Source organism: Theobroma cacao, chromosome 9 (assembly GCF_053813885.1).
Source record: "Theobroma cacao isolate CCN51 chromosome 9, ASM5381388v1, whole genome shotgun sequence".
NCBI classification, from domain to species: Eukaryota; Viridiplantae; Streptophyta; class Magnoliopsida; order Malvales; family Malvaceae; genus Theobroma; species Theobroma cacao.
Genome location: NC_142647.1, coordinates 8,334,593 through 8,349,699, shown reverse-complemented (window position 1 = coordinate 8,349,699; position 15,107 = coordinate 8,334,593). Strand labels below are relative to the sequence as shown.

General features: G+C 34.2%; 1 protein-coding gene and 1 long non-coding RNA gene across 2 annotated transcripts; both read left to right on the top strand.

The window, feature by feature from the left end:
- The first annotated feature begins 643 nt into the window (after positions 1–643).
- On the top strand, positions 644–2,536 carry LOC148760679 (uncharacterized). Its single transcript, XR_016028546.1, has 3 exons — positions 644–757; positions 1,413–1,486; positions 2,357–2,536. It is a non-coding gene; the product is annotated as an uncharacterized LOC148760679 (long non-coding RNA).
- An 8,033-nt stretch (positions 2,537–10,569) lies between these two features.
- Positions 10,570–14,227, top strand: LOC18588921 (CHY-type/CTCHY-type/RING-type Zinc finger protein). Its single transcript, XM_018127243.2, has 11 exons — positions 10,570–10,760; positions 10,867–10,954; positions 11,297–11,356; positions 11,506–11,538; positions 11,765–11,842; positions 12,009–12,052; positions 12,494–12,534; positions 12,646–12,728; positions 12,842–12,933; positions 13,020–13,131; positions 13,355–14,227. Exons 1-11 carry the CDS (start codon positions 10,570–10,572, stop codon positions 13,463–13,465), a joined length of 933 nt encoding a protein of 310 aa, XP_017982732.2. The 3' UTR covers positions 13,466–14,227.
- The last annotated feature ends 880 nt before the right edge of the window (positions 14,228–15,107 follow it).

Sequence of the window (15,107 nt, the reverse complement as noted above, 5' to 3'; positions counted from 1 at the left end):
CAAATAGAGAATTTACGATGAAATTAAGAATTTTAAAGTCCCAGAATGGTTTAATATGGTAATTCAGAGTTTGAGGTCCGATTTGGAGTCAATCCAGAAAATTGACCGGTTAGGGGCAAAATGATCATTTGCCACTTGGGGACAAAATGGGAACTCTTAGAAAAGATTTTTGGCCCCATTTGACTTATTGGAGTAAGATTTGAGGTTTAGAAGTGAAAAATTTTAATTTCGGTACAATTTGGAGTAAAAGGGTAAAATGGTAATTTTGCCACCCAAAATCAAAAATTTAATTTTTGAAAGGATTTTGATCAAATTTAATTATTTGGAGTGTGAAATGAGTATGAGGAGTGAAAATTATGCATTATGGAAAATTTTCAATTTTTGGGGTAAAAATGTAATTTTTGAAAAGTTCAGGGGCAAAAGTGTAATTTTGAAAAATTTGCTCCACCAAAACTTTGGAAAAATCTGAAAATTTCACTTAAGACTTGGATAAGTCAAAGGGAATGAATGGTGGAAAAAGTAAGACAAGTGGATGGCTAGAAAAAAAAATGAATTAATAAAATATTCAAAATATGAATAAAATAATATTATTTCATTAAACTAATAAAAAAGGCATAAAAAAATCAGCCCATAACCCATTCTTCTTCTTCAACATTCGGCCAAGCAAGAAACAAGAGAGAGAAAGGAGAAAATAAAACCCTAGCCAAGAAATTTAAAGGGAAAATAGGTGGAAATTCAAAAATCAAGTGAAAAAAAGGTAACATTTCTTAAATTTGTCTTGTGCTTTACCTTTCCCATGCATTTCCCATCATTTTCCATGGTTGAATCATGTGATTTGAGGATGAATTCAATTCTGAAAAATGGGTTAGGAGAGAGAAAGTTGTCAGATTAATTCGATTTTGAGCTATGTTAGTGTTTAGTGTCAGTTTAGCATGTTTATGAGTAAAACAACAAGAAAAATATTTATCTTCTCCATGAATTTCTCTAGGTCGAATCTAGCCAATGGTATATGAGGATGAGGTTGACTTTATTTTAAGAGAATTGGGTGGAAAAATGATGAATTATGAGGTTGGAAATTAAATGGGAATTTTCGGTGCAATAAATTGAAATTTTTACCCACAAGGGGTAAAAGCGTAATTTATAGTCCGGACTGATAAATTGGACCAAATTCACAGTCATTGAGGTATTGTGGATATAATTGGATAATTGAAACTGAAATGGATGGAATTGGAGTCGAATTGGGGATTTTAGGAATTTACATCGCGTATAGGCGAGTTAGGTCGGACACCGCAATTAAGCGATTGTCTAGACATTTCAAATCCTATCTAGTGCATACGCATGGATAAGAGCCTGAAATAATTGATGATAAATTGACACAATTTACTGAATTTTGTGTCATGGATTATGGATAGGTGGTGAGTCAATTGTTTTGGGTAAGAGACTGCACCCGAGGGCAGAAGATAGGAGTATTTCTACTCCTAATACTGTGAGTAAACTTATTATCGTCTTAATTATCTAGACTAGTTTTATACAATTGTGTGATTTTATAAAAAAATGAGTTTAAATGGTAAATTGCTATGTTTTAAGAGAAATTGTGATTTTATAAAATGATTTTATAAATTTTCTGAAAAATCGAATATTGGTTTTGAAAATAGAGTAATTGGAGACTGCCTGCTTGTGTTGTAAATTTATGGTTTTAAATTGAATGGCTTATGACAATATATGAGCATGAATGGCTAAATTGATTTTGGTGTCAGAATTATTTGTATTGTGTATTCAGCCTTGAGAGGCTAGATTGTGATAAATTGTCATGCCATGCTAGAATGAATTTTATTGAATTGGTGGAGTATATATTAATTATTTACTGCAGAGGGGGTTCCGTGGACCAGCCTATTAGAGGGGCACGGTAAACTCCATTATATTATTACCTCGAACAGAGAGGCGCGTAGGGTATCTCTTGGGGTAAAGCTTAGGGTTCACTTCACGCCAAACCACCACGTGAAGGGAACTCATCCAACGCCAAGGAACGGCTGTATTTTTCTCAAACTAAAAATATATTTTAAGTGTATACAAAATTTTAACAGCCTTGGCGGACTCGGTTGGATGCCCTGCGCAAGGTATCACCGAGTATGAGTTTTGGCACGAGCCAAAATTTTAAGAAATTCATAAGCCAAGTTGATTACTTGATTTATATGGATTGATTTTATTTGGTTGAAATGAACTGAAAGGTAATGAAATTACAGTATGATGACTTATTTTAATTGTCTCTATTTACTCGGCTTTAGATACTTTAGATGGTATCTGTTTACTCACTGGGATTATAAAATCTCACCCCTTCTTCCTATATATTTTTCAGGCTCAGGACAGTTTGTAGATAGTCGAGTAGGACGAGAACTAAGCTCGGAACTGCATTATAAAAAGTAAGAGTTCACAGTCTTACATCTTCTTGGTCAATTGGAGCCCACGTGTCAATGCAGATCAAAACTTATATTTTGGTTATTTGTATTTCTATTCATACAATTTTTATTTTACTTTCATGTGCGAAAAATTATTTACGAATATTTCTATAAAAATTTATTTTATGAGAAAATAGAATATCTTATTTATTATTTTTGAATAGTACTAGTTGTCAACAATTTACTTTCAAATGAACGTTTTAGATACTTAATTGTTTTTAAATCATTAAATATATATTTTCTGCTTACCTACTACATTTTTAGCAAGTTTTGAGATTTTTGACAAAAAATTACGAAAATACCCTTATGAGCCAAAAAAATAATATTTTATTGTTCTTATTTAAAAATGACTTATGATTTTTTTGAAATGCGAGATTTAATAACTGTTGCTCACCGGGGAGTCGCGAAAGTTGATGCTAAGCCTTGCGAGGTTTCAATCGACATTCGGGGTGAAGAATGTCTGTTGAGGCCTCGCGGCGGTTGTCACGGGCCCGATGGGGAGTTCCGAGTTGTGACACATTCTCACGGTTACCTTCGTCAAGGTATCCCACTGAGACCGCCAAGACTGTTAAATGTCCCATACCCATAAACATGTTTTTGCATCTGACACACAGTCGTTCCTTGGCATTGGCTGAGTCTCACTCTCACGCGATGGTCCACGTGAAGTGCACTCAAATCTTTACCTTAGGAGATACTTCATCCAACATCTCCCCCCGAGGTAAATATATAATTGAGTTACCATGCCCCTATCATAGGCAGTTTACAAAAACCCCACCACTGCAGTGACTATGAATTATTTTATCTACCACCTGATTTATAAAATCATTATCTGCATGACATGGTAATTTATCGCAATCAGCCTCTCAAGACTGAATACATAGTATATATAATTTTGATACAAATACCGACTTTGCCATTCATGCTCACATATTGTTATAAGCCACATAATTTAAAACACAATTTATAACACAAGCAAGTAGTCTCCAATTACTCTATTTTCAAAACCAGTGTTCAATTTTCCAGAAAATTTATAAAATCATTTTATAAAATCACAATTTCTCCTAAAACGTAGCAATTTACCATTTAAACCCATTTTCTATAAAATCACACAATTGTATAAAACTACTCTAGATAATTAAGACGATAATAAGTTTACTTACAGTTCTAAGAGTCGATGTACTCCTAATCCCAATCTTCAAGCACAATCTCTGAACTTTTACCAATGTAATTTACTCACCACCTATCCACAATGTACAATACATAATTCACTACATTAATGCTTGACTATTATAAAATCAATTCAAGCTCGGTGTATATGCATGATATGATATGCAACTTATCCGACTACCGCTTAAATGCAGTGCTAATCTAATTCGGCCTATTACCCGATTAAATGAAAATTGTGTCCGATTTGGATCCAAATTGCTCCATTTCATTTCTAATACCTCAATTCACCAAATATTATTCAAATAACACCAATTTCAGCATCAAAACCTTCCCATTTCTTCATGGAAAAATTCGGCCATTACAGTGCACTAACATCGTGATTTTTTTTACCTAATTTTCCCACCATTATTCATCATTTTCTAAGCCATTTCTCTTGAAATAATAACAATCCATCACCCACACACATTAAGGAAGATTCGGCCAATGAAGATACATGGGGAAAATGGATTCTTTTCTTATTGTTTTGCTTCTAAATATGCTAAACTAACTAAAAACACTAACATATCTTAAAATCAATTCAATCCAACATCTTTCTTACTCCTTACCCATTTTGACCACCCATGAATTCATCATGAAAACATGTAATTTAATCATGAAAATTAAGGGAAAATGCATGGGTAAGGTAAATCACTAGCAAAATCAAAGAAATTTTACCTTTGCTTAATCAAATCCTTGAATTCCAGCACTTTCTTTTTTATTTTTCCCACCTAGGGTTTGTTCTTCCTTGGTTTCTCTTCTCTTTTGATTTGGCTGATCACTATGGGAGAAATGGGCTGATTTTTTGCCTTTTTATAAAGAAATAATAAAATAATAAAAGCATGACACATGGCATTTCTTTATTGGTTCAAATTTTAAATATTTGACTTTTAATTCTTTAATTCTCCACCACACATTTCTCATGTTTATCCATTTCCATGATGAATAAAATCTCTTGGTCCTGACAAGTGTCTAAGGTGAAAATTTACCGATTTGCCCTCGAGGTGGCAAAATTACCATTTCGCCCCTATACTCCAAATTATACCGAAAATTAAAATTTTTTTACTTTTAAACCTCAAATCATACTCCAATACTCAAATCATACTCCAATAAGTCAAATGGGGCAAAAAAAAATCTTTTCTAAAATTTCTATTTTTTCCCTAGGTGGCAAATGACCATTTTGCCCCTAGATAGTAAAAATTTCGGTTTCACTCCAAATTGATCTTCGAACTCCAAATCACCATTTTAAATCATTCACGGACTGTGAAACTCTTAATTTCACCTTAAAATTTCTATTTGAACTAGTTCGAGACTTAATCGACTTAATGGTACAATTAGAGGCAATATCGTCTTTTAACGATTTCTCGAACTTCCTAAATATGTAAATATTCTATTGAGCATGTAAATGACGTCGTAATTATTTTATAGAACAGGGTTTGACAAATATAATTAACTTTTACGCTATAAGAATTATTTACCGATAGCTTTATAAAAATTATTTTACAAGAAAATAGTTTATTATATTGAATATTTTTATTATATTTAAATGATCAAATTTTCACTTCAAATGAACGTTTTAGATACTTAATTTGTTTTTAAATCACTAAATATATATTTTCTGCTTACCTACTACATTTTTAGTAAGTTTTGAGATTTTCGATGAAAAATGACGAAAATGCCCTTGTGAGGCAGAAAATAATATGTTATGTTCTGATTTAAAAATGATTCATAATCCTTCGAATTACGACATTTGATAACTATTGCTCACCGGGGAAGTGCGAAAGCTAATACGAGAGCCTTGCGAGGTTTCGATCAGCATTCGGGGTGAAGAATGTCTATCGAGGCTTCGCGGCGGTTGTTACGGGCTCGATGAGAGTTCCGGGTCGTGACAGCTCCCTAGGGAGAATCGATCTTGGTGGTCTTGGGAGAACTAGATTTGGAACTACCTGAGAAATTCGATCGGATCTGAGTCAAATTCGGCCACGGAGTGGGCGATCAGGGTAAGGAACATTGACTAGTCTAAAAAAAAAAAAAGAAAGATATTTTAGACATTTCAATTTAGATATTAACATCATTTAACTGTTTGGAGCGGAGTATCTATTTTAAAAAATAATGGACCCGTATGTTATTATGATAAAAAGTTAAAGATGATAGAGTATCTTGCCCTTAATTTTAAAATTAAAATTAAAATTTTATATTTTAAATTTTTTTCTATTTTTCATTTTCAAATTTTTCAAAAAATTTCCATAAGAAAAATTTTAAGAAAAAACTTATTTTTTAATTTTTATTTTTCAAAATTTCTTTTATTTCAATTTCAAAAATAAATTTTTAGAAAAAAATAAAAAGCAAGATTATGAGGCATTTTAGATATGGGGCTCAATTTTATAGGTTTCTTTTGCTAGTTGCGAACTAATTAAGGAAAGTACGTCTGACTATCCAATTTGAGTTTTTAAATTTTTGATATTATATTGACAATTTTATTATATTTCTGATACTCAATACATAATTTAAACTTATATTAAATTCTTGACCCAAAAATATTGACTAATAGGTTTTGGGTATTTGAATTAATGATGTACCATTTTTTTTTCCAGTTTGTGGAAAATATGCCTCAAAGCCTTTCTTTTTTCTTGTAAAAAAAAAAATTTACTTATGTAACTTATTTCCTGTTTAAGTTCATGATTATCATGGAAAGCATTATTAATTTTTTAATCAAATTTAATCCGTGACGGAACCAAATCATGATTTTGTAGCATTTTCTTAAATTTTAAAAATATCTGGCTGTGAATCTTTGCGTAAAAGTTAGAAACCACACAATGATGAGAATCAAAGATAAAAAAATTGGATTAAGTTGTTAATCTGCCACGTGTGATATGATTTCGTCTCGGAAAAAACCTAAATAATTGATGCAGACATGCAGTCTTGATTATCATACAAGTGCTTACGTGTCAAATTGCTATGAGTGCTTCAGTATTTTATAGTATCGACGGTCCGGATCAGATTGGAATCCAGCATGTATGTGTGTATGGTGGATGAGATAGCGTTGGAAAATTGAGGGACGGATCATTTTTACTAGATATTTTATGATGATATAATATCGTAATAATCTCTCCACGTCAGCCACGAGCATTTTTAGCCTAAAAATCCGATCACCAGTTCAGGTTGTCTGGCTGACGTACACGTGTCTTCAATCTAATACCTCAGCCATATTTATCAACACGTGTCCTAACTCGCTCGTTTTTGCAGTCACATCAGACCACGACCGTTCATTTTCCCTTCATAGTTGAAACCGTCCTACGGCACCGACAATTTGACAAACGCGTTATCCTACGCCCAAACTCAGAGTAAGCAATAAAATCCACCCTTCCTTCTTATAGAGAAACAATTTTCGTTTGTCCAACGATTGATAATTAGAGTGCAATTTTTATATAATGGTTGCCTTTGCACTTGATTATTACTCTTTTAATATTAAAATAGAGGAATGAGATATTTTGAAGTAACAGAGGGGTGTACACGTCATTTTGACGTGTAAGTTGTCGACTACGACAGCGAAGACAATGACGAAAACCAGTAGGCTAACAGCTATCGCTTTCGGATTTCATAAAGAGCAAAAATTTTCGAAGTCTCTGGAAATCGAAGAAACCGATGTTCTCTATACTCTCCAACAGCTATATAAAGGCTGTGCTTTGGTCACGTTTTTTTAACGTTCACATTATCATCATATTTCTGTAATAACCAAAAAGAAGAAAAAAAAAGAAAGACTCTGTTTGAGAGTCTGAAAGGATATATTTGCGATCGGACGTTCTCATCGGGATCACACCGTTGTTGTTAGTCGGATCGGGGCGATTCTCTGGAATTGAAAGTTCGTTATTTTATAAAAATTTGATTAAGTTAGCAATTTTATTTTTTGGTTGTTGTTGAATTATTTATTTAGGTAATGTGTCAGGTCAATGTTATTATTGAAAATAGTAATTTGTTCATTTTCTTTCTTAGGTGATTCAATGTCTGTTTGGTTTCTGAGAAAATTGGCTGAAAGAGAAGGGAAAGTTGCTTGAAATCATGCAATTCCTTTTCAGGAAGAAGAACAGAAATGTTTTCGAAACATTTTGGGAAAAAAATAATCTTGATGTAGGAAATTATGGTTTCACGTTTCTTTATCTTTCTCTTTAGATTACTTAATAATCAAGCAGAGTCATAGGATGAAGAGAACTGATTGGCTTAATATGATCTAATTGGGGATCAACCGTAGTGCACTAATGATAGATGATTGAACGAATGGCTTTTATTAGCATAAGATCGTGAATTTGTGATTGATTGTAAATTTTGATTGAATTTGCTTATGCATGGAATATGGTGTGTAAACAAATATAGTTGTTTTTGCTGCCTGATTGATTTGGGGTCATGGCTGTCTTGTTTTCGCTGCTGCTGCTGCTGTTTTCTTGTTATTGTTCGTCTTGTTACTGCTGCTAACTTCTGTTTGCAGTGCTAGGTAGGAATTTAAGTTTAGGCGCAGAAATTTTATCATATGCTGCTTGTTTTGACTGTATAGGTCAATTCTGTTTATTGGAGTGTTTTTTTTTCTGTCCCTTTGTGTGGAAGTTATTTGTGTCTTTGCCATGCTAATTTTCATTAAAGCGTGTAGTTGTTTATAGTGGTTATTCAAGTGTTTCCTCATATGGTGAATTATGTGACCGGCTGTTTAGAGCCTTTGGCATAAGCATAGCATGCTGGTTGCATTTGACTGTGAAGGGATTACGAGCTTAGATATTACTCGTTGCTAAGTAATACCATGGATTAACTATCAAATTATGGTTTTTTATTGTTATTATTGGTATATGGGAGTATACAGCCAACTCATGTGAGATGCATCATTAAGTCATCCTCATGGTTCATGTGATAAAAGCTCTTGAAACTTCTTCCAAAAAAGAAAATGATATAGTTTTGTGTAGTATTATGCCATAGGTCTGCAATAGGATGTAGAATGGGGAAAAACAAACTTACATTACTCCTTGTTGTTTCTGTAATTGACCTGCTATTTGCTTGGTAGCCAATTTTTCTATTGTCTAAAACATAGATGTAATTTCTTTTGGGGTTTGAATAACTTCGGTGTCTTCTTTGAACAAACAAGAATGATAATAACTTTACCATGACAGTTTAGGGGCCACTTTGGAAAGTTGATCTTCTGACATATTATGATATTTTCCCTGGGCAAGAAAGTGCCATAAAAGAGAGTTTTGAGATTGACACAGTTAGGTGTATGTTGAATCTATAATAAAACTTGTGTTTACTTCATCACTTGGAAAGTGTGTTTACTTCATCACTTAAGATAACCAAGGACACCTTCACTTTGACTTCTCAATTTTGAATTTCAGTTGCTCCTGCAGCTTATAATTGGAATTTGTTAGGAATTTGCATGCAGATATTTGTTTTTAACATTAGCTGCAGGTGTTGAAGATGCTAAAGGTCAGTAAACCCCTTAGTATTAGTTGGTTTGCAAGGCTTTCTTCTGCAGAGATTCACTATTTCTACAAGTTGTGGAATTTGTTAATCTACTCAATCGAGGGGCTTAAGTGTGTGGGTTGCTACACTCTTCTTTTATATCTCAGCCAAGAGATACCTCTCCAAAGTTGCCATTGTCTATTCATTTCTTCATCATATTTGAACCTTAACAGGATCAGCATGATTTTGGTAATGATAAAACACATGCTTTTAGGTGTATGGTCACTTCGCTGTTCATTCTAGGCATATTTGCCTTCTAAACTTTGATATTCGAATCTCTTGAAGTGTGGCAATAACATATAGATAACGTCATTGCTGTGTCCTTGTCCTAAATTATGGGGTTGGCCTTTTCGTCCCCTGAGCAACGATTCTTCTCCAGTCTCCGTAGGAGGGTGGATGTAAACTAACAAGAAACAACAGAGTCTCTTGTAGTGTGGCAATAACACATAGACAAGGTCAATAACCTATACACAAGGTCATTGCTGTGTCCTTGTCCAAAATTATGGGGTCAGCCTTTTTGTCCACTCAGCTACAATTCTTCTGCAGTATCCTTAAGAGGGTTGATGTTAACTAACAAGAAATAAAAGAGATTCTGCTAATAGGTGCTGTACTACCATCGCCCTATCTTCCTAGATATGAAGTATTTTAATTAGTGGTGAACTACCAGCTGGTTTACTCATGATTGCAAATCTTCTGGTAGTTTGGAGATCTCTGTCTAGAACTTGATTTTGGGACACAAATAGCTAAGTTGAAATGAGCTCAATTTTATTTGAAGATACACCTTCTCAAGTCCTAAGCAAGGGAAAGAATTAAGTGATGAGTAAGTACAATTGTCAGAGGAGACTTGTTGCAGAAATGCTGATGGAGGTAGGCTTGTCCTTATGGACAATAATAAAGCACGTTTTTGCAATCAATCACTCTCTTTCCCCTGCTTTATTTTGCATTATAGAACAAGTTTGATTCTGTGATCTATTGCTTTTACCATAGGTTGGGCGTCTATTGGTCGTTTCCAGTATAGTTGGATTTGGGTCCAGAACTTCAAGCAATCAAGTGATCATGCAATGCTATTGCTTTCTATTCACTGCTGGAGGCTCTGGAGTTCCTCAGTGCTGCATTATTGTTTTTTGTGTGGGATTGTAGTAGTTCTACTTGTTTTGATGAATCCTTCTCTTGGAGTAATGCTGATTGGAGCTGTTCAACCTTTCTTGGATTATTTTGTTGCTGATTTCGATTGGTCTGCAGCAGTATAGAAGAAAGCAACAATGTCATGGAGTGTTTGCTTGGCTTGTTCGAGCCACTAGATATGTTTAAAATATTAGGATCTTTGCTAAATGAGTTACTATCTGCAGGTTTTCTAGACTTATTACCAGCTGTTAGATAGATTCGGTTTGATCTGGAGATATCCTTTTCAATGGAGGAAGTGGAAATTAAGCATTTTGGATCTGAAGAGCTTGGCTGTCAGCAACAGAATGAAACCTGCAAAAATGAAGAAAAGGCAGGGGGGTCACACTCGCAGCAGTCTGGTGGACCTTGTATGCTCAAACAAGAATCAAATGAGGCAGAAGCTACTGAATTGCTGGAGAAGGGGTTTATGGAGTATGGGTAAGCTCTAATCTCTTGCTTCACTTTAATTGACTTTCATTCAGTTTTCATTCTTTTCTTTGTTGGTTAACATCATGTACTGTTATTTCCCCCCTTTTTTCACCAGCTGTTTACATTATCGAAGAAGGTGCCGGATTAGAGCTCCTTGTTGTGGTGAGATCTTCGATTGTCGCCACTGTCATAATGAGGCCAAGGTTAGTTCTTACCCTTAAACATTTTATAGTTAACATTAATTGTTATCTATATAAAATTGTTGTTTGAGAATGCTACTGTTAAGGAGGATACATGATGAGGATAAATTAAGTGTTTATCATGCAAATTTATTTTATTGTGTCATGATATCTTTTAAGGTTCATGAAATTTAGATATTGATGTGCTTTTATTGAAAATATAGTATTTGCTAGTTATGGCCATGATTCTTTTCTAATATGGAACTGGCAAGTTGAGAACTATTTTATCCTATTATCGAAAAAAAATCATTTCTTATTATTATTTTCAATAATATTAACATGTAAGTAATTTTTGATTATGTACAGAACAATATCAATGTTGACCAGAAGCTCAGACATGATATCCCACGGCATCAAATAAGTCAGGTATTTATATCCACAGGTTCAGCTTTGTTCTTTCTACCCCATGGTTCCTGCAACTCTTTTAGTTGTATTGGCTGACATCTCCATCTCCATTGTAGTAATGCTCCATGTTACTGACATTTCTTTTATTTTTCCCCCTTACCTTTTACCAGGTCATATGTTCACTCTGTGGCACAGAACAAGAGGTAATTTAGTCTCATTCATTTTATGGGTATTTCTTTAAGCCTTTTTTCTAGAGGAAATATGTCAATATTACTCCTTGAAACTTTTAAGGTATTCATGTGCGGGAGGAATGATGGTATTTCTGATGACAGGAAAAAGTAACTAGCACAATCTAGTGCTTCGTAAGCTTTTTATATGTAGTTTGAGTTCGCCTAAGCATGTTTGCTTTTTGATTTCAATTTTGAACAGGTCCAACAAGTCTGCATTAACTGTGGTGTATGTATGGGAAAATATTTCTGTGAGACCTGCAAATTTTTTGACAATGATGTAAGTGGATAAACAGTTATCTAGTGTAGCAAAAGAATGTGAATGTTGGGTTTTCAATCTTTAATGTTCTGCGACTTTTTTCCTGTTGTCTAAGCTTTTTATGTTTTTGCACAAACAGTTCATAGGATACAAGAACTGGTATACTAATAATCTTTTCACTATGCAGACATCGAAGAGACAGTATCATTGTGACGGTTGCGGAATCTGTAGGTATGGTGTTCATGCCGGTTTTGTACGCCTTTATGTTTTACGTGCAGTAATGGTTTTTTGTTTAAAAAAAAAAAATTCACCTAGAGCAGTCATTCTCATGTGGTATGTTGACTATTTCTTTATCCACAATTTGAAAATTGTAAAGTAGAACCTCAATGTGATTGGGAGATGCTGACCTTGCTTTTAAGCTCAAAGTGCCGTTGTTTTCTTCGTATTCTTTAGTTGACTGATTTAGCAAGATCGTTTGGAAACTACTCCCCATATTTCTCCCCTCCTAATTTCTGTTGACTGTTTTTGAATTTCTAACTGTTTTAGAAATTGTTTATGAAATTATTATCTGTATTTCTTCCCTTTTCACTGTTGCTGTTTTTATTATGTCACTGCATTTGTCAGTTAATCTTGTAATTGTCACAATTAAATAATAATGTTATTTTCTTCCAGAATTGGTGGACGGGAGAACTTCTTCCATTGCTACAAGTGTGGTAAGCTAATCTGAATTTATTTTATATAAGTTTGCGTTAAAAGCTGGTTGGGTATTTGATCATTACTAATATTCTTGTCTGGTTCTTTTTTTTGTTCTTTGTTACAAACAGGTTGCTGCTACTCAATTCTTCTGAAAAACAGTCATCCCTGCGTGGAAGGAGCAATGCACCATGACTGTCCTGTATGCTTTGAGGTAACTTCAACGAAACATTCTCCTATTAAGTGTGTGATTGGATGAATAAAAGTCATATTTATTAAGTATTAAATTGCTTTCATATAACTGAAACCCCAAATTTGGATGTGCAGTTTTTGTTTGAGTCAAGATATGATGTAACTGTTCTGCCTTGTGGACATACCATTCACACAGATTGCTTTAAGGAGATGAGGGACCATTTCCAGTGAGTTCTTCAGCTCAAGCTCAAGTTTAATTATTTTGGTTACTGCGTTTTAATGTCCTTGACTGCTATGCTAATCACTGCAACAGATATGCTTGTCCTCTATGCTTCAAGTCGGTTTGTGACATGTCAAAGGTTTGGGAGAGATTTGACGAAGAGATTGCAGCTACACCAATGCCAGAACCGTACCAAAATAAAATGGTTTGTAATCTCAATATCATTGTCTGTTTTACATAGTCTGTCCTTTTGTGTATAGTATGAGAGCTGAGAGTGCTGTCAACTAACCATGTGTCTTGTAATAAGAGTATCTCTCTTTTTTGAGGGCAAAGAATGACATCATGAAATGATTTAGTTGAGATTTATTTTCATGGAAGTATCTCCTTTTAGATTTGTTCATCCTCCAAATTTTAATTGTGATTAACAGGTTTCAATCCTTTGCAATGATTGTGGAACGAAGTCAGAAGTTCAGTTTCATGTCCTGGCCCGAAAATGCCTAAACTGCAAGTCATACAACACCCGGCAAACAAGGGGCTGAAGTGGCAAGAGAAGTTGCTGGAAATGACTTGCTGATATTTTTTCTGCATTGATGCATCATGATTGGGTTCTCATCAAGTGCTAAACATCATGGCCACATTCATGGAGAGAATTGTTGTCCTTTGGGCATGCATTCTATCGGAGTCATAAATTTTGTATTTTACTTCCCTTGCCACCATATTGCTTGTATGTTCGATGTCTTATAGATAATTGGCAACATCATTGCTGGTTCACATAGACAATATATTTTTCCTTTTGGTCCTTGTTAGATTTCCCTTTTGTAGGACAGATGGCTGTTTCATCCTATTAGGTAGCTAGTTTACCATTTCATCCATGGTCCATGGAATTGGTGTTGAAAAATCCATTCCAGTCATCTTAAATTTTGTCTAAAAGGGTTCAAATTCTCCTGATGTTGTGTGGGAGGAGCATTCGTTGTGAATCGTGATTGTCTGATAGTTATGGATTACTTTTTGAGTGTCACCTTTAAACCTTAGGCTTTGAGAGCAGAAAATTTGGGCGCGGGTATGTCTGAAAAGTTTAGTATGTTCATGTTACATGACAAATTTGTGACTGCTTGTTATCTTGCTGGTTGCTGGTATTGGTTTTCTGGAGCATGGGATGTTGCAGGCTGGTGTTGTGTGGCAGTCGGTTTCTTTAATGTCAATATTGTTGTGTTCGGATTTGAGGTTGAGCCCCATCAGGATGAGAACTTAGAATTTATTTTTGGTTGCATCAGGACAATGAACGTAACTTTTCTGTTTCATCGGCTGTGTTGGTCTTTTCTGAATTTTACGCTTTTTTTTTTTAATGTGTTCATCCATCTTAAGTTTTGTTTCTGCTAATAATGTGCTTCGGTTCTGAGGATTCCAAGAATTGAAGCAAGAGACTGATTTGTATTCTGGCGTTTATGTTTTTTAAAGGATACGAGTTACCTGATACGAGTTTCTAATGCATGATTTCTGCTTATACGACTAATAAGTTTTTGCCATTTGGATTTTGGCTTTCAGGTGCTTTACAGATCTGTAAATGGCACAAGTAAAGCTTCATGTATAAGCAGTTAACATTGCAGAGCTATGAATCTTGTTAGCACAGCACAGGAATGTAACCATTGATCACCTATAAGAGATTACTTGCTATCAAAGTTTGTCTAAATCTCTGACGAGGTACTACATTTTGAGGGTATTTTTGTATCTTGGGCCACATTTGAATAAATCCGGATTGAAGATTCAAAATTAAAAAGGGACAAAAGTAGAGAGCATGGTTTGGATTCTTTACAAAGAAACAAAATTTTAGTTGAACTAGATTTTGGGAAGGTAAAATCACCTGTTGGGACGGGGGTTCAATTCAGGAAGTAAACATACTGAACACCAAAAGCAGCTAAGCTGCTTTGAAATAGAATAGGAAATCCTCAAACTAGTCAAGCTGATTTCCTTTTCTGTAATAAAAGCTACAAGCAATTGATTTTTGATTGGCTTTTTTTGTTACCTTTTAAACAATTACTACAAATGTACTTGAGCTTTGCACAAAAACACAATAATATATGTTGTAATAATTGTATTTAGTTAATTTTATCAAATATTAAAAATAATTAAAAAATAATATTTATGAGACAAACATCTTACTTTTTGTTTCATCTTCCCATT